This window comes from Lynx canadensis, chromosome B1 (genome assembly GCF_007474595.2).
Source record: "Lynx canadensis isolate LIC74 chromosome B1, mLynCan4.pri.v2, whole genome shotgun sequence".
Taxonomy (NCBI): Eukaryota; Metazoa; Chordata; class Mammalia; order Carnivora; family Felidae; genus Lynx; species Lynx canadensis.
The window spans coordinates 200,854,627-200,879,354 of NC_044306.2; the positions used below are offsets into that span (position 1 = coordinate 200,854,627).

The following is a 24,728-nucleotide window of genomic DNA, read 5'->3' on the forward strand; positions in this document are numbered from 1 at the left end:
TTTGCGAGGATCCCTCTGGCTTCTGTGCAGGGAAGGCACTGTGGAGGGGGCAGAGGTGGAGGCGGGGACCTGGGGACGCATTGCGGCGGTCCGGGCAGGAGACCGTGGGGGCCTGCACTGGGATGGCGCGGGTGGGGGCGGCGAGAAGTCTGCGTCGGGCTCTGTTTTGATGGTCAGCATCTCATCTCCTTTGTTCCGACGGGAATAATAAGCTTTCTCCACAGGACTAGCTATTCAGAGGCTTAAACAAGCTCGCACATTCGTCAGGCCCGTGGTGAGCATTCAAAACATATTATCGCGACCGCGGTCGTCATCACTGCCTGCCCGGGAGGCTGTGTGAGCACAGAACATACACAGGACACGATGCGCCTTGCGGTCTGGCTGGCTCTTCCGCAGACCCAGGCACCGGGAGTCGTCATCTCCCCTCTCTGGGCAGGACGTCGATCATGATGTCACGGGCACAGAGGCTGTGCGATAAATTCGATGACCACCTGAGGGTTCTCAGGCTCCGGAGAAAAGCGCATGTTTCTAAATTCTCACCATCGCTCGGCCTTTAAACAAATGGCACATTCTCGGTGAGACTGAGACAGTGGCCGCTGAAGAACACGTCTTGGTGCTTCGTGAAGAGACGGCTGGAACGAGCCCAGAGTCGTCCTGGTAGTGATGGGCACACGGCTGGGCTGCCACCGTCCCCTTCCAGGGTGCCGCGTCGACCTACTTGTTGATTTGGATCTCACTCCGGACTGTCCCACCCGTGCTGGGTCTGCTGAGGAGTGCGGTGGGACGGCAGCCTGCCCAGCCTGAGCCCTCTCTCAGCTTCCGAGTCTCCCCCCAAGAGTCCGGGCTGAAGAAAATAAAAGCAAAAATGAAACTGTCCTCAAAGAAGGCAGCAGTGATCATTCTAGGTGCCCAGGGAGCGTTTGGGAGGAATCCCCAGACACCCTCAAGCCTGACACCAAATGCAAGTTTGGGGGTCCCCAAGTCCTCGAGAAGGACTCCACGGAAAGCTGTTCTGCCCACGGTTACGGTTTATTCCGGCACAAGAATGCAGAGCACAGTCGGCGCGTGGGGCAGAATCCAGGGCTCCCATCCCGACCCTTTCAGGTGTCCTTTCCCACCGAGTGTGGACGGCACTGACCCCTCGTGGCATCACACACTGCGTGTGGCCGGCCACGGAAGCCCACCTGAGCCGTGGTCCGCAGTTTACCGGGGCTCAGCCACGCGGACCTGCCTGATCTCGAGCCCCAGCCCCGCCGGAGGATGTGCTGATGCCACATGGCCAGCTCTTTGCTTCGAGGCTCAGGAGTGGCTTTTAATTTCGTGCTATAGCGAGCATCAGTACTTTAAAGTCCGCGTCCTATAATTACGCCCCCGGGGGTACCTGAGGGCTTGTTTTTGATGTCTGTTGTCTGTGGGGTCTTTGGTGATGTTGTCTTATCTCCTTGTGTGCCTCTTTGTTTTTTTATTATATGCCTTATTCCAAATGTGTACATTTATTTGTGAAAGTATTTTCAGGCATACAGTCATGTCCTCCAAAGAGGATTTGCCTTTGCTTCTGCCAGATGACTGGGCCTCTGGGGTTCAAGGTGACCTTAATTTGAGGTCAGGGCCTAAAATGTCCTGGGCCACCCCCATGAACGGACTCTGGGCTGCAGCTGTTTAAACCAGTCAGAGTCTGTTCCCTTCCATTGCATTCATGGTGGAGCTTTTTGGGTTCTGACGCTAAGCATGGAATGACTTACCAGGACCCACCCCTGGGGAGCCACGAGCTCCCTTTTGAGCTGGTGGCCATCAGAAGTCCTATCAGGTGCTCAGCTGTCTCCCCTGGATGGACCCGCTCCCCATGGCTAAGCACAGCCCCAGAGCTGGGCACGCTTCTCTGACTGTGCCTTCTTCACGACCTCTGCTCGTGTTCTCCTCGCTGTCTTGTTGGCTCTTGGGACTTTCATGATCGTTTAATAAGCCTTTTGTCCAGCTTTGTTTTTCATTCATTCTCAGAGGGAGGATTGGTCCAAATGAGCTGTTTGTCCATTATCGGTAGGCTCTCTAAACCTTCGAAAGGCTGTGGGTCACTTATGTCCCCGTTGTGATCACTGTATTCTGAACAAACTCCAGCTTGGCTATGAGCTCCTTAAAGCAGGACTTTCATTGGGTTTAATTAACACCGACTTCAATTCAATTTAATTTCTATTCATTGAACACACCAGGTATGACCTAGGTACACCATTCCAGGTGCTGAGAATATGTTTATTTTTCTTTCAAAAAGAGAGTATGCTCTCCTTGTAGCATACTGGTTATGAGCACGAGTCCGACCGTCCAGTGGCCAGGACCCACTCTCTACAAACCATGTCCGGTTACTTTCCTGATCAGTGCCTTAGTTTCCTCATCTGAAATAATGGTAGTTATAATAGAACATCACCATTGCACTGTTACAAGGATTGAAAGAGATTATACAAGAAGAGAGTTCATGGCATCCCCTGGTATATGGTAGGAATTCATAATTATTACCAGTTATAGTGTCTTACCTGCTGTGTGCCAGGCGCTATGTCAGGCCCTACAGATGCTTAGGTAGTAAGACAAGACTGTTAAGAAACTTCCTGGTCTCGTCCTTGAGAAGGACAATGACACAGCCAGTGACCACAAAGGGAGGCAGGTGCCAGAGGGGCAGCAAAGGAAGGGTTCCTCTTTGGTGCCCCCCAAACCATGCTCAGGTTTGATCATTTGGTGGGGGGACTTGTAGGACTCAGCACAGAACCCACTTATGCTAAATTTCAGTGAAGACATTCAAAGCAGAATCGGCGAAGGGAACAGGTGCACGGGGTGAGCCAAGTCCAGAAGGAACCAAGAGCAGGCTTCCAGAATCCTCTCCCAGCGGAGCTGTGCATAATTCCACCCCTGCAGTGTGATAACCTGTGTGGAGTGGTGTCACCAGGGAAGCTCTCCTGAGCTTAGGAGTCCAAGGATTTTGAGGGGGGGGGGGTCAGTCACATGGGTGCTGTTTACCTGGTCTGCACCGAGGTTCCAGAACCCCAGAAGGAAGGAGGTGTTCAGCCTAAATCACACTGAGTCCAATCAAACCCTGCAGTCAGGAAGGCCTTCCCCGAAGAGGAGACCGCAACTTGAGTTTTGGGACATGTGTGGGGAGTTCCTAGGCAGAGATTGCAGAATGGGCATTGGACATCACGTCCGTGCGTGATACATTCAGGTACCGAACCCAGGTGTTTGGTCCAGGAGGACGCAAGATGTTGGTGCGATCTGAGTATCATGTGGCCCCCGCTTGCAGAGAACTGTGGTTTGGGGGAGGGGTGACAGATAAATTGTAGTTTCAATGCCCTGGGCAGCTGACCAAAGAGCTGTGGGAAGCCAGGGTCAGAGACAGCCACGTTAGTCTGAGCCACCCAGGGAGTGCTTCACAGAGAAGGGGTTATTTTGCAGGGGTTTTGCAGGATGAAGAGGAGTCCACTCCAGGAATGAAAGTGTCTGGATTTGGGACAAGGGGAGTGGCTTGAAAAAGCCTCTGTGTTGTGAAACGTGCCACAAGATGCCATTTATGTGGATAACTCACATGAAAGCCACATTTATGAACATAATATGTAGTGAGGGTGTAGAAATCCAAGCTGGAAAGAGAGATGTTGAGGTCATGGGGATGGATGTCTCTGAGGATGCTGGGAGGGAGGGGGTAAAGAACGACAGGAGGAACATAAAGGATTCCAATTCCACCTGTAAACTTTAGTATTTTTAATCTCTACAAAAAAAAAAAAAAAGATCTGAGTGGTGGAATCACAGGTGTTTAATATATTATCATACATGTGTTTTTTGGTTTGCCTCAATTTAAAGAAATACATTTTCGGGAAAAGACTGGAGTGGGCGAGGTGGGCTGAAGGGAACATAAGAGTAGAAAGTGGGGCAGGACCTCCCAGCAGCCCTGCTAGGTGACCCTGATAGCAACCAGGAGAGAGGGGTCTCAGGTTATTTGAGCTGGAATTATAATAAGATCTGTGGTTTATGCAAATAACCGGCCTAAGTGTGGGGGGTGGAGGGAGGCTGAGAGGCCAGGGGTGGTAAAAATAATCTGGAGGGAGGTTCAGAGGGGTCACCAGAGAGTCAGGGCCTGTGGGGCAGACGGCAGGACTGGGTCGGGGTGAACGGGCTGGAAGGCAGCAGGTATTTCCTGTGTGTGTGTGTGTGTGTGTGTGTGTGTGTGTGTGTGTGTGTGTGTCTGTGGCTTGAGAGCTCCCTCCGCTGGGTTTGCTCTCTGTCTTGTGGGAAGCCCACGGCCCTGCCCAGAGTGAGACCACGACTTATAACTCCATCATGTGGCTCTCGGCTTCAGGAGCTGTACCGCAGCACCGTGGAAACGTTCCAGAAGTTTGTGGACGTCCTGTTCCTTCAGACGCTCCCAGGAATGACTGGCCTGTCCCAGGCAGACTGTGAGAACTTGAGGCAGGAGGCCCAGGAGAACACAGCCTGGCAGCTGGGGAAGTCCGATCGCTTCCGGAAACAGCAGTGGGAACTTTTCCAAGATCTCCTGGAGCAAGACAAGCAGGTGGGTATTTTGTAAAACCAGGTCTGGGGTCCGCATGTTTTGCACTTAGGAAGAATAATGAGAGATTTCGTCCATGGAGCGTCCCCTAGTGCCCGTGTTGGGCACGGTACCGAGATTGTGCTTGCCAGCCCCTGGCCGCCAGGGTGGGCCGGAGAGGAGAGCAGAGGCTGAGAAGTCACTAGATAATGTCTCCAGCTGATCCATCAGGAAAGGGCAGCAATGCCTGTTCTCTAGAACGACGGGAGGCCGGAAGGTGGCTTATAAGGGAGTGGACTTGGTCATCGGGGAGGAGGCTGCTACACACATAGAATTCCCGCTTTTCAGTGCAAGTCTGTTTCAATATTAAAACCACGTATAAATGTGGTAGATAGAATAATGGCCCTCGAAGACGTCCACATCCTAATCCCCAGAACCCGTGAACGCGTCACTTAACACGGCAGAAGGGACCTTGCCGAAGTGATTCTATTAAGGGTGTTGAAATGGGGAGATTCTCCAGGTGGAGCCACCAGGTGGCCCCAGTGTAATCACAGGGTCCTTGTAAGAGGGAAGGAGGAGGGTCAGAGACGGAGAATGAAAAGTAGTGACCTGAGCAGAGGTTGGCATGATCTGGCCATGCACCGAGCGATGCAGTCGCCTCTGGAGGCTGGAAAAGGCTGGGTGCGGATCCCCCCCGCCACCCAACCCCGGAGCCTCCAGAACTGTAAGGTCATGATTTTGTGTTGTTTTAAACCACAGAATTTGTGGGAATGTGTGACAGCCGCAACAGGAAGCGAATAGACATTAATTTTATTAAAGAACAACTAAAATGTGTCTAACAAAGGGGGAATTTCCAAGCGTGACAGACACCTGCGTGTCCTTTCTCTCCCTGGCCTTCCTGCACGCTAGAGGCTCTAAAACTAATGTGTTCAATATCCGGGTATCTAGCAGTGGCCGATAGTCTTGGCCTCAAAGTGTGGTCCCTGCAAAGAGCTTCCCTTTCCCATACCTAATACAAAAGCCAAGTGTTGCTTGGAGAAATCGCCTTCTTCAGGACTCCCCGTTCTTCCTGCCCAGAGCGTGTGCAGCAGGCCTGGGGTGGCCCAGCCTTCCTTTGACTCAGAGGCAGGAGAATGGAGGCTGCGCAGGAAGGTAGGGACAGAGAGTGTGCGTCACTGTCCCAGCCTCGGACTGCCCCCCACCCCGTGCTTGTTATAAGAAACAACCCCCCCCCCCACCATCTCTTTACGATGGGTCTCCCAAGTCCAAGTACACCCATCATTACCAAAGAGCACTGGGCTGATGAAAGGAACGCAGGTTTTCCAAAGCAGCTGACTGGAGCTGTCCAAAGTACCAAGTAAGTAAGAGGAACCATCATGCAAACACATGGCCACTCAGAGCCGCAGGGCAGCACAAGACCTAGTTTCCTGTTGGACTTCCTTCTGGTTTATCTCAGTCCTCTGTCAGCTGCATCATGCTTTCCTTTCATTGGTTACTGTCTCCTGCCTTTGGCTCTAAGCTCCTGAAGGACAGCACCGCTGCTTTTCACTTTTACACTCCCTTATGGAAAGCCCAGGGGCTGGGACACAGCAAGGGCTCAGGAAAAGTTTGCTGCATTACCAACAACAACAGTGCGGCCTTGGAAATTATCACAGGCTCACCTTAGGGATGTACGTGAAGCTGAATCTGTGGATTCATAGCGATTCTGGGCCCAGGCCGCTTCATTTACAGTCTCTGGGGAGGGACGGGGACAAGATCGCCAGGTGAGTCTAACGTGCCCCTGATGAAGGCTCCCTAAATGCAGACGGGCTCCTAACCTTGGAAGCTGGATGCCTGAGTTTGAGTCAGCGCAACCCGTTGATGGGCTGGGTGACCTTGGCCGGTTAGCTGACTCCTCACAGCTCTGGGATTTTGCACAACTTGCTAAATGTCTCAGAATCTCTGCTTCGGTGTGAAAAATTGGGATCAAATACCCAATAGGGCTGCTGTGAGATAATGCAAGATAAGACCTTTCACACAGCGTCCGTTTCATTACTTAATGATATTGACATTGAAAAAAGATCCAGAATTTCATTTCCGATAAATTATTAACACCCACATCCACGATGCATCGGAAACCCTCTGGTTATGAGTCTTAAGTTATTTGAAGCAAATCGTAGACAGCGCATAACATCTGGTTATTAATTCCTATTTATTTGCTCTGGGAGTATTCGCGTGCATGTGAATTTTCCTTGGCTTGTGTAGCAGTGTTTCAGGAGTTTTGCATGCAAGAAGCAAGCAGGATAGTTACTGACCTCATCAGCTGATTGGATAAGTATGACCCAAGACCGTTTTCTCAATGTGTATATGTCACAGTTAACTGACTGATTGGTCGTTTAATTGTAGTCAATTTCCACAAGATACTTAGAGGTCCGTGTGCACTTTCGCTGGCTATATTTCCTCCTTGACGATCAAAGTGACAGATGAGCTTTCTGTGATTCAGGTGAATATTTAGTGGTAAGAAGAAAAGCACCAGCAAACTATTCGTGGAAAATGAAACGCACACCCAGGCTGTGAAATTGTCTTCTACCCAAAGGGCTTTGGTGATTTCGTGTCTTAGGACTCCAGGAAGTTGTTAAACAGTATGGAATCTGTCAATTACCCAATTGGAACAGGTTGTAGCATAGTGGTTCTCAAAAAGTAATGTGTTCTAATGTCGGTTTCTGGGCTTCTCCCCAGTCCGCTGGGTTAGGTCCCCCCAGAGGAACCCCCATCCTAATTCCCAACAGCTGTGATCACGTGACTTCACATGGCAAGAGGAACCTGGCAAAAATGATTAAGTTTTGGATCTTGAGATAGGGCAATTCTGGACCATCCAGGGTCCTTACAAGGGAGTGGCGGGGGGGGGGGTGCAGGAGAGTCAGACTGATATGGTTGGTTAGAGAAAGTCTCAGCCAGCCATCGCTGGATTGAGGATTGAAGAAGCAGCTACTTACCAAGGAATGCAGGTGGCCTCCAGCAGCTGGAAAGGGCAGGGAAATGGATGTTGCCCTGGAGCTTCCAGAAGGTATGGAAGCCTGCTGACACCTTGATTTTAGCCCCTTGAGCCCCAGTTTGGACTTCTGGCCTCCAGAAGTATAAGATCATGAGTTTGTGTTGTTTCAAGCTACGAAGTTTGCAGCGCAAACAGCAGAAGTAGGAGAATAATAGGCCACCACGGAGTTCTCACCTTTGACAAGGAATGTGGCAGTCGCACGCCCCGTAGCACTTACCGCTGTAAGGGACACCGCGTTGCAGTCGGTCCAGCAGGCTTTGCGTCCTGGTGCCACCTCCCACTCTGCCCGCACCCTCTCCACCCCACCCCTGGCGGGTTTCCATCACCTGGCCACCACACCTGCCCCCGCCTGTGCTGAGCTCCTGGCCTGTCCTGCCGCGCTCAGCCACAGCACCTGGGCTCCGTCCGCGCTGTCTCCCGCTTTCCATATCGAGAGCTCCTGTTCTCTGGAGTTGGGCTCTCCCCTCCTCCTTGAAACTGCTGCTTGGCTCTCTCGCTTCTGCCGCCTCAGCGGTGGAGTCCGGACACGGAGTCCCCTGCCTGGGATCTCACGGCTGCAATGAAGGCCATGGCTGGAGTCTCCTCCCGGGGCTCGGCTGGGAGGGGATGGCATCCAAGCTCACTTACACAGTCCTTGGCAGGATTCTGTTCCTCGTGGTGGTGGGGCTGAGGTCGGCAACTCGCTCATTTATGTCTCCAGCTCGCAATGTGTCCCAGCCCAGCTCTCTCCCTGAGATCTCTATGCGTGTGATTCGTAGGCATGTGCAATGTCGCATGCCCGAAACAACTGCCCCCCGTCTTCCTGCCAACCCTCTCCATCCACACTCTTCTCTGTCCTTCCTCTATCCTTCCAGTCAACCGGACCAAGACCCTTGGGGTTGCCTCGACTCACCCTTCTTTTTTTTTTTTAATTTTTTTTAACGTTTATTTATTTTTGAGACAGAGAGAGACAGAGCATGAATGGGGGAGGGGCAGAGAGAGAGGGAGACACAGAATCCGAAGCAGGCTCCAGGCTCTGAGCCATCAGCCCAGAGCCCGACGCGGGGCTCGAACTTACGGACCGCGAGATCGTGACCTGAGCCGAAGTCGGACGCTTATCCTACTGAGCCACCCAGGCGCCCCATGACACTAATTTTTAAGATGCACATTTTAAACGTGCTTTCACAGCCTGGAAGTTGTGATGCATCGTAATTTAATTTGCAGTGATTTTTTTTTCCCTTAGCGATACTTAAAATGATTGTGCATCTTACAATCTCCAGCACGTCAGGTTTGCTAAAAGACACTGTCACGTTGTGTCACTTCTGTGCTCCAAACCCCCCAGTGGCTTCTCATTTCGTGTGTAAAGCCGGTGTCCTCACAGTGCCCTACGAGGCCCTGCATGTCAGGACCTGGCTTCCCTGTGACCTGCTCATTTCCCCACCCCACCCCACCCCCGGCTCATTTTGCTCCAGCCACACTGTCCTTCTCCTCCTCCAGCTGACGGGCCTGCTCTTGCCTTGCTGTGTCTGCGGGAAGTCTTTGTTCCCATGTCACCCTCACACGAGGCCACCCTCACAATGAGACCTACCCCGACTGTGTTTTTTAAAACGGCAGTGCTCCCCTCCCTCTGCACTACATCATTTGCCTGAGGTGCTAGCTTTAGAACCCCCCTGCCTGGAAGCCCACCCTGTTTGTGGGAGGGCACTACAAAACCCTTAGCATGTACCGGGCATGTCCTGACTGCTGGCTCCTTTCCCCTTTCTCTCCTTAGTAAATAAACGTTTGAAACAGAGAGTAAACTTGTCCAAAGCCACAAAATTACCTGTAGCAGTGACGAGGGTCAGCACTCTAGCTCACGGAGGCTAGAGCCTGCTTCAGATTCTCTCTCTCTCTCTCTCTCTCTCTCTCTCCCTCTGCCCCTCCCCTGCTCACATTCTGTCTCTCAAAAAGAAACATTAAAATAATTTTATAAAAAAGGAGCTCTTATAAAGGATGTATGTTTAAAACAATAAAAAACCTTAGCAGAAGGAATTACTAGCTGTTAAAACAGGACACAGGGAAAAAAGACAACAGATAAAAAAAGCATATACTTTTATGAATGAAAATTCTAGTGATGGAAGCAGATATTTAACGGATGAGTCAGTTAAATGGCAGATTGAACACGGCTGACGGGGCAGGGTGTGAAATGTTAGAAGATAGATGCAAGAATGAGGCCCAGAATGCAGGGCAGAGAGGGGACATAGGACAGGGACTGAGGGACGTGGGCACCAGAAGGATAATGTCCCACAGGAGCTTTCTCATGGGATCCTAGAAAGAGAGGATGGAGAGAATGAAGGAGAGTAAGTGCTCAAAGCGATAGTGAATAAGAGACTTCCAGAACTGGTGGCAGACATGAATTCTAAGGTCAAGAAAATACTGCTTAGGTTTGTGGAGTCAGGAATGTTTGTTAAAAAAACTAAATCCACAAAAGGAATAGGTATACGATACACAACTTTGAAAGCAGTAGAGAAAAGGAAATAAGAATATCGACAAAAGGAACATCAATGGTTCAAAAAAAAGGAGTTTAGAAAATAGGACGGAACAGTGGAATTGCATTAGTCCTATTCTGGAGGAAGGGAAGTTGAGCTTTGTACTGACAGGTTAAGTGTGTAAGGTCGGGATGAAGTCTCCCCACGTGAGAGAGACAGGACTAGCCCCTCACACACAGGAGCCGCCTGGGACCCACGGGCCTGGGTCTCCTGTTGAACCACGTCACAGAACATCAACATTGGACAAGGCCACTCTGTGACCGGGAAGGATGGGGACAAAGTGAGACCAGCTCGTAAGCGTGTCTGAACGCAAGGTAACACGTGAACATTGCCGGAGCCACAGAAATGACCAACCGTGCCCCTATCCTGGCTGAGATGACTGAGGGCTGCTTCTTCCGCAATGACAGCCTTGTCCTCCTTCTAAAAAAATTTTTTTTAATGTTTATTCATTTTTGAGAGAGACAGAGACAGAGTGTGAGCGGGGGAGGGCAGAGAGAAAGGGAGACACAGAATCTGAAGCAGGCTCCAGGCTCTGAGCTGTCAGCACAGAGCCCGATGCGGGGCTGGAACCCATGAACCGTGAGATCATGACCTGAGCCAAAGTCGGACGCTTAACCCACCAAGCCACCCGGGGACCCCAGATTGCCCTCCTTTTAGGAAGGACTTAGAGATGCCCCATCACTGCATGACCCCTTTCAACAGCACCCAATCCAGAGCAAGGCTCCACTACCTTGAACCCTCCAAAGCCTAAATCCTACAGTCAGGCTTAACACCCTCTACCTGAGATGTCTCCCGTGTCCCCGTGGTGCACCTTCTCCCTCCCTGCACTGAGCCATAGCCCAGCTCGTTAACCACAGCTGTGCTCCTGGAGACTGCTCAGTCAGTCCCATTAAAAGGCAAATAGAAGGGGAGGGGGTGAACAGTGCAACGGAAATTCATGGCAACCAGAAACCACAAGATGGTAGAAATAAGTCCAAGTATACCATCAGTCACAATGAATAGTAAAAAATTCATGTAAGTTGCAGAGAAACCTTCCCCACGCTACGTGACATTATGAGATTCACCTACAGCATCATGACACCAAAAGTTATATACCAGGCAAATACCAACCAAGAGAAAGTTGACAAACTCTACATTAGGCAGAAAGCGTTCTTGAGGGATAAAGAGGGTCATTATATAACGTAAAAGAAACAATTCCTCAGGAAAATGCATTAGGCAAAATTTGGCTGAATTAAAAGGAAAAATGAACAGATGGAAATCATGATGGAATATTCTAACACCTCATCTCACAGAACATGATAGACTGATCAGATGACAAATCAGGCCATAAAAATAACGTCTAAACAACACAATCGATGACCTGTGTGGCTCCTATGTAGGTTTTTGTGGATGATATGACTGTCTCCATTGAAGTTTTTTTAAATGTGTATTTGAGAGAGAGGGAGGGAGAGAAAGGGGCAGAGGGAGAGGGGGACAGAGGATTCGAAGTGGGCTCTGTGCTAACGGCAGAGAGCCCAATGCAGGGCTCAAACTCACAAACTGTGAGATTATGACCTGAGCTGAAGTTCGATGCCGAACTGACTGAGCCACTCAGGCACCCCGTGACTGTCTCCACTGAGAAGCCCAAAGAATCTGCAAACAATTACAACTATTCAGATTGCTCAGTAAACTTACCAGATACAAAACCAGCATCCCAAACCAGTATGTTTCTCACATACCAGCAGCACCCAGTGATAACATAAATAAGGATCCCCTTCCAAATAAAAGCCGTAGGGTCCCTAAAAATATACCTGACCAATGTGTATAAAAGCTTAATGGAGAAGTTTATCAAATGTCATTGGAGGCTTAAAGTAAGACTGAGAAGAAATGCTGTGTTCTTGAATGGGAAAACTCGATCTTGGGAAGACGGTCATCCGCTCCAAATTAATCTATAAATTCAGTTCAGCTACAAGAAAATCCAAAAAGCTTTTTTCCCCAAACTTGATAAACTGATGCTAAAATTCATGGAGAGGAAACAACCAGGAATAGTTAAGACAGTTTTGTGTAAGAATATGGGAGGACTTGCCTGGCTATGAAGTCTTGCTGTAAGCAACAGCAATTAAAGCAATGTGGTATTTATGCGGAAATAAAGACAGACTCATAACAAAACAGAGAGCCTAGAATGACATTTGTGTGTGTATGGAAACTATGTAAGATGAGGTGGCACGACAGACCAGTCATAAAAAGACAAATTAGGTAATAAATGGTGCTGGCACAATTAGTATCCATTTATGCAGAAAAAAAAAATTGGATCCCTTCTTCAAACCGCAGAAAATGAATGTTAAATTAGCTTTAAGATTTAAATGCAAATAAGAAACTAAAAATCTCTAGAAGGAACGGTGAGGGGAATTTTTAATGAAATCAGGGGAGAAAAGGATCTTTGAGACAAGAAACAAAAGGCATGTTCCAACAAAGCAGTGATGGGTGAAGTGGCCGTGAGTTGACCCCTGTTCCTCTGTGCTGGGCCTAGGTGTGGATGGAGGAGTGGACCCTGTCCACCGTGCTGCAGACGCACCTGCGAGATGGCCATGAGAGCATCGTCCACCAAGTCTTGGGCCGATTTGGTGGCCTCAGTGAAGAGTGAGTACAGCTTTCTGCAGGGTGGGGGCCTGTGTGACCCATGCTAGCTTCAGTGTTCTCATCTGCAAAGTGGACAAGTTAACCGTCCCCTGCCATTCTTACCGTGTGGTTTGGACACCAGCCAATCTGTAAACGTAAACGTGGAAGAGAGTGATAGGGTGCTACGGATAAAGGTGTGGAGTCAGAAATGTTCTGGGCTAATGACTTACCGTTTCTTGCCCTCAATTTCCTCACCTATAAAATGGGCTAATCACACCTACTTTGTAGAGCTGTCTTTGATAGGAACATTTTAAACACTTTTTTTGGAGGTATAATTCACATACATTATTTTAAGTGTACAATTCAGTGATTTTTGGTAAATTGACAAGAGTTCTGCACCTATGACCATGATCAAAATTTAGAACGTTTCCATCACTTAAAAAAAAAAAAAACTCTTTGTGCCCACTTTCCATCACTCTCAATTTATTAATAAATGTATATCCTAGTCTTTTTTCTGTAGCTATTAGCGTAATCCCATATTTTCATCTTACTCTAAAATATTTATTTTTCCTTGTTTTCTATGAGAATAATTATTCTGATAAAACTATTTTTTCTAGTTGCCAGCCTTTTCCAGGAAACTAGTTTGTGTATACATCCAGAAGTAGGGGGATAACTATCTTACTGGATAATACAGGGGAAGGAGATGACAACACACAGGAAAATTCTGTGAGCCCTGCTAAGATAATAGGGAGCAACTGCAAGATTTGCCTAGCCTGAAAACCTGTGTCTTTTAAGTATACTAATATTTGGTCCATTTATATTTAATGTAAATCTTAATGCTGATATATTTGGATTTTTAATCTGTCACCTTACTATTTATTTTGTTTGTTCTCCCTGCTCTGTGTTCCTTTCTCTCTCCTTTCTTGCCTTCCTTTGGATTAGGTGTTATTATTATTATTATTGTTATTAATCATTTTAATTTATCTCTCTTTTGGCATGTTAGTTATGTATTCTTTTACTGTGCTTTTAATGGTTAAACATTTTTAGATTTTTGCTGTGCCAAAATCTGATGTACATTAATATATTCCTTCTTCTGGGCAGTGTGACACCTTAGAACACCTTAATTCCATTTATTCCTCCCTCATAGATTATGCTTTTGTTAGTGGGTATTTTACTTCTCTATCTATTTTCAAGCCTGTGAGATATTATAATTATTGTTTTATGCAGTCAGTATTTCTTTTTTTTTTTTAATGATTTATTTATTTTTGAGACAGAGAGAGACAGAGCATGAGCAGGGGAGGGGCAGAGAGAGAGGGAGACCCAGAATCCGAAGCAGGCTCCAGGCTCCGAGCCATCAGCACAGAGCCTGACGCGGGGCTTGAACTCACAAACTGCGAGATCATGACCTGAGCCAAACTTGGTCACCCAACCAACTGAGCCACCCAGGCACCCCAACAGTCAGTATTTCTTTAGATTTGCTCACATATTTACCGTTTCCGTTGCTCTTGATTGTTTCCTGTGTCTTTATTCCAGATCTGCTGGTGACAAATTCTCTTAGGTTTTGCTTGTCTGAAAAGGTCTATCTCATCTTCATTTTTGAGGAATGTTTTCAGTGGGTATAGAATCCTAATTTGGTTTTTCTTTTTCTAAGTACTTTTAAAGATAATCTTTTGTTTTCTGATTTCAATAATTTCTGGCTGCTTTTAAGATTTCCTTTTGTTCTTTGGTTTTCATTGGTGTATTATGATATATCTAACCATGCATGTGGTTTTCGTGGGCATTTCTTGTTTGTGTAATAAATCTATAGTGCTTCTTAAGCCTTCTCTGATTTGCAGTCTTTCATCAGTTTTTGAACATTCTCAGCCATTATATCTTTAAATATTCCTTTTGCCTGTTCTTTCCCTACTTTTCTGGGGCTCCGCTTCTACATTTTATTAGAACTTTTTGCCTTCTCTCACATACATCTTACAGAGTGTCCTTTATTTTTCATTCTTTTGTTCTCTGTGGTTCAGTTCTAGACACATATTTTGAGCTACCATCCCATCCACGGTCTCTTGAACAATGTCTTATCTGCTGTTAAGTCCATCTACTGTTTTTCAGTTCTAGAATTTCCATTTGATTCTTTTCACAGCTTTCAGTTGTTTCTTGAAACTCTTCACTTATTTAGTTTATTAGACATATTCATCGTAATTGTTGTGAAGGTTTTGTCTGATTAGCCCAACAGCCAGTACCTTTTGGGTATGTTTCTGTTGTCTGTTTTTTCTCTTTATTTTTGGTCAGTTCGTATCTGTTTGCAAGTCTGATTATTTTCATCGGATGCTAGACGCTGTTGCTCAAAATTTAACATTTTGATAATTTAAGATAATTTTGATAACTTAAGAGATAATTTAAGATTTTGAATGATGGGATCTTCCTCCAGAGAGGATTTATCTTACTTCTAGCAGGGATTTCCCATAGTGGCAGGTCTGCTACCCCAGTTTTGAACTTAGCGGATTCAAAATTAAGCCTCTGTGAGGGATGATTCCTTACTCTTAGGACAAGAGCCCCCAGCTGAAAAGCCTGGAGTGTTTGCCTGGTCTCTCCTCCTTGGTAGGCTGACTGCCCCGACTCTGTTCAGCTTTTCAGGCTGTCAGAAAATACCAAACGCTGGGCCTGTCTGGTAGACCATCATTTTTCACTTGAGTCATTGAAATGGGAACTCAGAAACAGCCCACAATTTCAGTTTGGGATGTGTTGGCTTGGAAAGTTAACATAAGAAATTCATGTGGATGTGTACTGAAGAAAGCTGCATAAATGCATCAGAAACTTGGGGCAGGATGTGATAAAGTTGAAAACACGAATCAAAGAACAAATGACTGAATATAGGTGAGAATACCCATGTCAAATGGAGAACAGGCAACATGAGATCGGATGATTCCAACCTCCCTCCTTCTGGAGGGACTCCCTGTGGAGCATGATTACTTGAGGCATTTCTTGGTAGTTCAATGTATTAGGGTCGTCCAGAGACACAGAACCAACCAGAGAAATATATGTAGACCGAGAGGTCCCAAGATCTGCAGTTGGCAAGCTGCAGACCCAGGAGAGACCATGGTATATTCTCACTCCTGAGTCTGAAGGCTTGACACCCCAGAAGAGCTGGTATCTCAGTTCAAGTCCAAAGGCAGGAAAAAAAAAACCAAACCCACGTTCTAGGCCAATGCAACCTACAGAAGGGTCAGCCTTTTCTGATCTTCAGGATTTCCACTGATTGGATGAGGCCCACCCACACTAGAAAGGGTGGTCTGCTTTACACAGCCCACTGATCCAAATGTTCATCTTATCCAGAAACACCCAGAATAGTGTTTGGTTAGATGTCCAGGCGCCTTGTGAACATTCCAGCTGGCAAAGTTAACCGTCACCCTCAGTGAAGCCAACAGCACTGACTCCCAGCCCCCTGCCTGCTTTCCTCAAAGGTCCACGTGGTACATCCTACAGGGACACGACCTGCTGCTGCGCTCAGCCCTGCGGAGGCTGGCTCTCCGGGGCAGCGCCATCACCACCCTGACCCACATGAGACTTGCCGGGAAGAAGAGTCTTCTCCAGGAACTGCGTGAGCAGCACGCCCTTGAGCAGGGCTCCTCCCAGTGTCTGGACGAGCATCAGTGGCAGCTGCTCAGAGCCTTGGTAAGATCGGCATGTCGGGCCCTACCCGTCCCAGCCAGGCCGTGCCGGGTCCGGGTTTGGCCGTGTTTGCCGGAGCCCAGATCCCGCCACGCCTATTATCGCAGGGGGGGGTGGGATGATGGCAGCCTCCCGTGGGGGCGCCCCGTGTGCCCGAGGGCTTTAGTGCATGCCATATCGAGAATTGGGCTAAACATGCAGATGGAATCACAAAACAGATACGTACGGTCGCCATCAGGGTGCTGGGAGAAAGGGGCTTCTCTGTTTCAACAAATGGGAAGAAAGGATTTGGAAATTGCCGGGCTGGGATCTCAACCCAAGCAGGCTGACTGCAGGGCTCATGGAGTCACCGAGCTATTGGAGCTGCTGGCGTTTTGACCATTAGTGGGGGACGAGCTCACAGTGACTTTCACTCTCCCCAGGAGCGTGCAGCGGGAAGCAGGCAGGACTGGCCCTCCTCCTTCTGACTCCCCTCGCCTCCTTCTCTAATTCCCATTCCCATAACGAAGGGCAGTCCCGGGACCCTGCCCTGGCTTCCATGATGTCCCGGACTGTGCTCAGACTCAGGTCTAGCTTCAGAACGTAGGTCTGCTGTGTGACTTTTACAAAGTTACTTAGTGTCTCTGAGCCTCTGTGTCCCGTCACTCCTAGCGTTCAGGCCTCACAGTATTTTGGAAGAATGAGGAAGTTCTTGTACGTGTGAGGGGCCACAAGGGGGCACCGGGCACACCGTTGGTGCTCAGTAAATGCTTGGGGGATTCTTGAACAGACGCCCCGGCTCACCCATCGTTGGCTTTGCGGGCCCAGAGGTCCCCACTTCCTGCCCCTTCTCAGTCCCTCCCCCACCCCTCCTGGGGCCCTGGGCTGGGCCAGCCCCACATCCCAGTGCTGGCCCTGGCCGCGGCTTCTGTGCAGCGTGGGCTCCTCCCTCTCCTGTCCCTTCCAGGAGGCGCGAGTCGTGGAGGAGGCCAGCAGGCTGGAGGACGAGGCGCAGCAGACGCAGCTGCAGCTCCAGCAGCAGCTCCTGGCCGAGGCCCAGGAGGCGGGGCGGCTCCTGCAGGAGCACACGGAGAGAGCCATCGGGCAGGCCCTGCTGGCCCACGCGCGGAACGCGGCCACCAAGAGCCGGGCCAAGGACTGGGACGACTTCAAGGTGCGAGCCAACCCCCGGCCCCGGGGCCCCGGGAGGCGAGAGGGACTGGGGTGGGCTGGGCAGGCAGGGGGAAGGGTGTGGACGGGGCAGCAGCCTGGGACCCCGGCCCCGCGGTGCCCTGTCCAGCAGCCTCGGGCCTGGCAGAAATCACCTGGCTTCTCCGAGCCCCCTCTTCCTCCTCCACGAGCGGGAATCGCCTCCCCCACAGGACGGCGGGGTTTCCCGCCTATAACGTTATTCTGAGCACCGGCCCCGCCCTTCCAGTAGCTCTGAGAGGGACGTGGGCTCAGCCAGAGCTGCCCGGCCGGTCCGTGGCGGACACAGGATCCGGAGACAGCCTCTGCCGGAGAGAGACAGGCGTGAGCCTCTCCTGCCTCTGGCTGCCTCGGTGGACACGAGGCCTTGCAGAGTTGACCCTGACAGCTGAGTGCAGCTAAAACCAGCTCGGCTTGGGTGGCCGGGGGGGTCCTGCTTGAACCGACCCCGACCACGAGCCCTAGGGAGAAAGATGACAGCGGTGTGCTCGTAAGTCTACCCGAGTGCCTCGCCGGCCGCGTCTCAGCAGGCTCTGCCCACAACCTTGCCCGGAAAGGATCCTTTCCTTCCCTTTGTTCAGATGGGAAAACTGAGGTTTATCACGGGCAAAGGACATGGTTAAAGACTCCCAGGCTCAGGAAGTGGCCAAGTGGGACTGGACCCCAGTCTTCCCCGCACAGCGTGGACACATTCTGCCTCCCCCGGGCCGCCTCCCGGGCTCAGACCATAAGGAAAGGCAAGAAACCTCCGCTTGCTACAGACACCGTACTTATATGCACAGCAAAGAGAGGGGACCCACGTTGCTGAGACACCCCCCCTCGTTCCAGATAGCTCATGTCTGCTGCCCGCCATCCAGACATCAGGGCCGGGCCTGGTTTGTGGTGTTGGGAAGGGTCACCTCCTTTCCCTAAAAGTCTACAGCTCCTCCCCGATAGATGCTCGGGGCACGAAATTGCAGTGAAACGTGACCGTGGCGTCCCTTCCCAAAGGGAGCCTGAGTCAGGATAGGGGAGGAGTGCTCCCCACACACACCGCTACGAGAAAGAACAGGTGTTCAGTTTCTGGAAGAATGTCCCAGTCGCGGGGCTTCTTGGTGCCAAGCCCCGTGGCAGGTGCTGGGCTGGCGATCCAGGCAGGCAAGCGCTCTCCGTGGGACTTGCATCGGCCGGACACAGAGGGGAGTGAACAGCGCCCCCCTGTGGCAGGAAGACAGGAGGACAGAGGCCTGATGGTGCCCGTGGCTCGGCTGACTTGGGAGGGAGGTGGAGAAGAGGGGCTTCCTGTCTCCGGGCTCCGGCTCCGTGAGCTAAATGAAAGCGAAGGAAGGGCGCAGCCATCGGAGGCAGTTCCTGCAGAAAGTTCGAGGCCAGGTCCGGGGGCCTTGGAGGCATGGAGTCGGAACCCCTCCGTGAGGATGCTGAGGTCAGCAGAGGGGAGGGGAAGAGGGCACCGGCTCTGTGAGCCATGAGCGGACGTGAGAGCTCCAGGCGGCTCAGACCGGCTCCGCCACCCGCTCCGCCTCCCCCGCCTCCACGCACCCCTGCACGTCTCCCACGGCGCCATGACACAGCGCAGCTCCAGGAACGTAACGTAACCAACCGCTCAGCAGTTAAGTGGGTATTTTTTCTTGCCCGAAGCCTGGAACCATCTGATAGATGTTTGTTGAGACGGGGGCCTCTGGCGTCTGACTTCTCTGACCTTTTGCCCATCATCTTAGGAAGTGAAGGGCGGTGACTTTGCCAGGGCACGGCCAGCACGTGCCTGATGGTGGGGCATCTCAGCCTCCGCTTTGGGTCTGAAGGTGTATCGCTTAAGATTGCCTGTTTCTGCAGGTAACAAAAAGAATACTCAAATGGCAAATAAATGGACGTTGTTCAGCCCACATTACAAGAAAATGTGCAAGTAGGTGGTTCCAGGCTGGCACAGAGGCTGCGAGCAAGGACCGGGCTCTTTCTTACTGATCCACCATTCTTGACGTTAGTTCCCCTCCTCCTAGTCTCAAAATGGCCACTGCCTTTCCAGACGTCAGATCTGCATTCCAGGCAGAAAAAAGACAGCAAAATCTTTCACCCATATCCTAAGCTTTGCCTTAATGTTTGTAAAGGGAAGGTCTCCCAACAGATTTTTTTTTTTTTAATGTTTTTATTTTATTTTGGAGACAGAGAGAGAGATAGAGTGTGAGTGGGGAAAGGGCTGAGAGAGAGGGAGACACACACAGGATCCGAAGCAGGCTCCAGGCTCCGAGCTGTCAGCACAGACCCCGACCGGGGCTGGAACTCATGAACCGTGAGATCATGACCCTGAGCCGAAGTCGGACGCTCAGCCGACTGAGCCACCCAGGTGCCCCCCCCCCCCGACAGATTTTCCCTAACACTGGGTCTCGCTGGCCAGAACCGGTCATACGGCCGTCCCCAGAGCACCCCTGACCAAGGACATAAGATCACTGGGACAGGCGTAAGCCACCCACCCACCCATGCTCTGCCCGCTGCCCCACCAGTCAAGGTCGGGCATGGTAGAAGCTAAGAACCAGGACGTGGGCGGGGGACCGCATGTGACTTTGCTGTGTCTTCCCCCTCCTGCCGCAGAGAGTGCTGACGGAGGCGGCCGTGGAGAGCGTCTACGTGACCAGTGCTGGCGTCGGCCGGCTCGTGCGAGCATATTACCAGCACATCGGGAGGGTCATGCAGGACCACGAGGAGAGAAGGCTGCAACACCTGAAGACCCTGCAGGGTAACGGCCCCCTCCTCAGGGAAGCCCCGCACACAGCAGGCCAGACGTGCTCCCGCTTTGGGACGCAATGGCACGTCAGACCTTCCGAACGTTACTGGGGTGGTTTGGTTGATTGATTGCCTGCTCCCTCCCCCTAAAATAGGCTTTTAAAAAGCCACCTAGAGGACCATACGGTATAAGAGGATTTTTGAAAAGTAGATGAATCAGGGGGCGCCTGGGGGGCTCAGTCGGTTAAGCGTCCAGCTTTGACTCGGGTCATGATCTCACGGTTCATGGGTTCGAGCCCCGCATTGGGCTCTGTGCTGATGGCTCAGAGCCTGGAGCCTGCTTCGGATCCTGTGTCTCCCTCTCTCTCTGCCCCTCCCCTGCTTGTGCTCTGTCTCTCTCTCAAAAATAAATAAAAAACGTTAAAAAAAAATTTTTTTTTTAAAAAGTAGATGAATCAGGACAAGGATAGGACAGTGAGATGGGGTTCAGGTGAGGTCATGATCTGGGACATAGGCCATCAGATCCCTACCTAATGGTGACACGGTTTTGACTCTGGGCTTCCTAGTGGCCAAAGGGATGGGAACTTCATCAGTTACAGCTGTGCAGTGACAGCGAGTGAGAACAGGTCAGTGGCCCTGATGTTCCTAAGACCCAGAGAGTTTCCCCCATGTGCCCTCACAAGAGGGCACCTGGGTGACAGAATGGACAACATCCACAATACGTGTATAATAATAGACAAAAGCCAGTTTCCTCGAGGCCTCTGCTTGTAACGTCCCTCCCTGCATCCGGGACTTCAGAACAGCATAGAACCCCACGTCCTCAGACGGGTTTTGCCTGGATTGCCCAGAGCTGGAACCGATTCCTCGACCAACGATGGGCAGCAGGTCCTGGGCGCAGTCTTCTGGGAATATCAGTCCCCTCAGTAAGCACAGCAGGTGCCTTTTCTTCCCCTGTCCTGGGGACTTTGAATCCCAGACTCAAAGTAAAATCTGGACACCTGCCTGGAAATCTGCCCAATGACTCCAGATGGTCTCGGTCGGCAGGAGACAGACAGATGGTCACCGCAGGGCGTCTGGGAGCCGGGGCCTTCCCTTCCCTCTCTAGGCCTCGGTTTCCCCATCTGTGAGGCTAGGTTGGGCTCACCCTCCACACATCCTCTCAGCTCAGATTTCCTGTTTCCCTGACACCCCGGCTCTCATGCGAGGATTTCCCAGGAAATACATTGAAATGATACAACTTAGCTGACCACATAAGCTCCTGCTGCTTCGTTCAGTGCTCTTTTTGTTTTTTTTTAAAGAGTCCTAGAATGCCACATCCCCAGAGATCACCCAGGTTAGAGACCATCCAGGTTAAACCTGTGTGTTCTAGAAAGCTCCGGCCCAACCGGACTTCCTGGCTGCCCGGAAAGCACCCACATGGGAGGGGCCGGCTGCACACCCACAGCACCGCCTGTCGAACGCTTTGTTCCTTCTGCTCTGAATTTTTACCCGTGACGGCCTCTCTGCAGTGGAACCTTTCTTCTTCTCCACCCTTGCTCCTGGCACTCTCAAGAAAGTGGGGTCTGAGCAGTTGCAGGGAGAGCAGGGGTCACCTTCCTCCGGGGGCGCAGGGTCCTTGACAGAAGCCTCGCTTTCTCACGCATGCGGAGCCTTTCCCAGGGGCAGTGCAGGTGCTGCGTAAGTGGCCCACGATTTGAGAGCGCGTCTCCTGCCGATCTCTGTGCCCGGCCCCACCCCAGACCTGGCTCAGAGGCCAGCCCCAAGCATGCCCCTTGACCTTGTGTGCTAAATGGTCTAGGTGAGAGAACGGAGAATTACAAGCTGCAGACAAAGCAGGGATTCGGAGACCCTTCGCCGGGGAGCAAGGCGGTGAATGGATCTGGCGAAGCCTGCACGGCCGTCCACCAGAGGTGAGCTCGCCCCCTCTGTCCTGTGCGCCCTCCTCTCCTCCCACGCGTCTGCTCCGCGCACTCGGCGTCCGATGGTGCGTGCACGTGGCTGCCAGAGTGGAGGCCCCCGTGCCTCGGTCGGGCTCCCTGCTCAACACGCGACCCCCAGGATGGGGCCTGGCACACGGGAACGAGCGAGTCCGGGTGGGGTGGGATCCCCCCGTGCACGGGGGCCGGGAGCAGGCTGTTCACCCTGGAAGTGACCCCAGAAAGCACCGTGAGGGAGCAGGGAGGTGAGGCCCCCAGCTGGTTCCCGCTGCTGGCATGACAACAGCCAGCTACGTGGCCCACGCTTCTGCGGACCTGAGGTCCCTGCGGCGGGTGCTGGTTTTGTGGGTCTCCCACGGCCAAGCTCGGGGTGTTGGCCCAGTGGGCTCTTGACGAGGCTCTGGGGAGAATCTTCCCAGGTTTGCTCGGGTCGCCGGCACAACACAGGTCTCTGTAGAACTGAGGTCCCCTTGCTTTGTGGCTGTCGGCTGGGGGCCACCCGGCCTCTAGAGGCCTCTGGTCCTCACTCGTGGTCCCTGCGTCTCGATGCTTGAAGTCCTCTTCCTTCCTCTTCCGCCTCATCTCTCTGACTCCATTTGGAGAAACTTCTCTGCTTGTAAGCGTTGTGGTGATTGAGACCCACTGGAGAGTCCAGAAGAATCTCCAGATCCTAAAGTTCATAACCCTAACCCAGCCTGCAGAGACCCGGCTACCATGTACTGTAATGTCTTCACGCGTCCAGGGATTAGGGCAAGGCCACCTGTAGGGGCACTGTGTGGCCTACCGCAATGGAGAAGAAGCAAACCAACCCTGTGGCCGTGCAGCCTGCCCACGGCAACTGAGGCCCGATCCCGCTCTGGACCTTCTGGGAGATGGTATAAAATTCAACTTCCAATTATGTCAACAAGGCGTACAAAAGATAGGGGATTTGTCTGCCAAGCCCTGTTCCGCACGGGTTGAGGGTCTGCCCTGGGGGCGTTATGTCACCAGCAGTTCCGGCCCCTGAGCTGGCCAGACACACCCCCGTGGCCAGAGAAGGCACTGAGACACAGACACAGACACAGGTGTTCGGCGGAAGAAGCCACTGGCCTGTGTGGAAACCGTCCACCCAAGTGTGGACAGCCGCCCGGCACACCCCTGTAAGCACCGACTCTTGGCTGGGCCCCGAGCTAGCCACTGGGGACAGTGCCTGTCACCCCAGAGCTCACAGCCTGGAGGGAGAGACGGACAGGGGAACAGCAATAAATCTGTGCGGGTGCTCTCAGGGGGGGGGGGGGAGGGGCGCTGAAGGACGACAGGTGACGGACTCTTGTCTAGGCAGAGGCGTCCCGGCGGCTGGAAGCAGCAGACAGCCACGGCCCTGCAGGATGGAAGTGTGGGCTCCGTGCGCGGCCTCCGAGTAGATTCCAGCCCCTCATCGGACAGCTGGAAACAAGAACCACAGGGTCCCCTGGGTCGGACTGAGTCCCGCACACACTGTCCGTAAATCCTCCGACGGCCGTTCGCAGTGGTCAGGAAACGTCCTGCCATCCCGCACCTGAGTGCCACCTGGCCCTGACGGTCGGCTATCCACCTGACTCGGGCCCGGCAGCTCTCAGACGTGGGGGGGCATCATCTCACTTGGTTCTCCTCCCGAACGTGCAGATGCCAGGCCCCACACCTGGACACTCAGACTCGGGGGCTGTGCGGGGGGACCCAGGAATCTGAGCCGTTACCCCACTCCTCCTCTCCAGGGGTTCTGATGGATGGAGCCCAAGGGCTTCACCTGGACCCCAGCGACCCAAGAGGAGGGGCCTCAGCCGCCCCCAGTCCGACCTCCCCGCCAGGTTTACGGGAGATGGAAGCAAAGCCCCATGGGGGTGCGGGTGCGTGACCGACTCTCGCTGTGACTTAGAGGCTCATACGTGGCTGTTGGTGCCCTTTCCTCCGTGCCCGTCCGCTCGCAGTTTCTGGTGAAAGTCCGCCAGGGCTCCTGGGGACAGAGCCGTGTAGCGAGAACGGATCGTTGATTTAAAAGAACGTTACGAGACTAAGCGCGTGAAAGCAATTCTCGGTCCAAGGGCGAACTCCACACTGCATCCCCGGGGAGCAGTGGGGTCGTGGGAGAGCCCGGCTGAGGGGTGCCAGGTGACACGGCGGTGGACTGGCCACACGCGGGCTAGGTCCCTTCACGCCCCGAGCCTCAGGCTCCCCATCTGTGAAGTGGGGTGACGGTAGCTCCTGGCTCACAGGGCGCTACCGTCAGGACCCACAGAGAGTGCGGCGCCCACGGCAGGGCCGGCCCGCGGCCAGCGCCCCACGCCTGATGTCCTTCACCACCAGCCCAATTGTCACTGCTGTGCCTTCTGCACGGTGCGCAGTGCGGCTTGAAACAGTTGTGCAGTCGGGACTCTTTCAGGAGGGATTTTTTTTTGAACACCCACTTCCATAACCAAATAGGAGTCCAAAAGGAAGGGGTTTATGACCCGTCCAGGTGACTCAGATCCTACAGTAGGGCATCCTCTCCTTCCGGAAGGTCCAGAGGATCAGCAGTGCCGAAGGGGCTCGGGCCAGAGCACCACATG

At 52.0% G+C, this 24,728-nt stretch overlaps 1 protein-coding gene across 2 annotated transcripts in view; it reads left to right on the top strand.

The window, feature by feature from the left end:
* The window catches only part of EVC (EvC ciliary complex subunit 1), a 72,739-nt gene that overhangs the window by 42,307 nt on the left and 5,704 nt on the right, over nucleotides 1-24,728 (top strand). For both annotated transcript variants that reach the window (XM_030314230.1, XM_030314231.1), the window contains exons 12-17: nucleotides 4,334-4,546; nucleotides 12,573-12,682; nucleotides 16,114-16,324; nucleotides 17,268-17,474; nucleotides 20,096-20,240; nucleotides 22,026-22,137. In XM_030314230.1, the coding sequence (XP_030170090.1) occupies nucleotides 4,334-4,546; nucleotides 12,573-12,682; nucleotides 16,114-16,324; nucleotides 17,268-17,474; nucleotides 20,096-20,240; nucleotides 22,026-22,137 (998 nt within the window). The remainder of the gene's footprint in view (nucleotides 1-4,333; nucleotides 4,547-12,572; nucleotides 12,683-16,113; nucleotides 16,325-17,267; nucleotides 17,475-20,095; nucleotides 20,241-22,025; nucleotides 22,138-24,728) is intronic.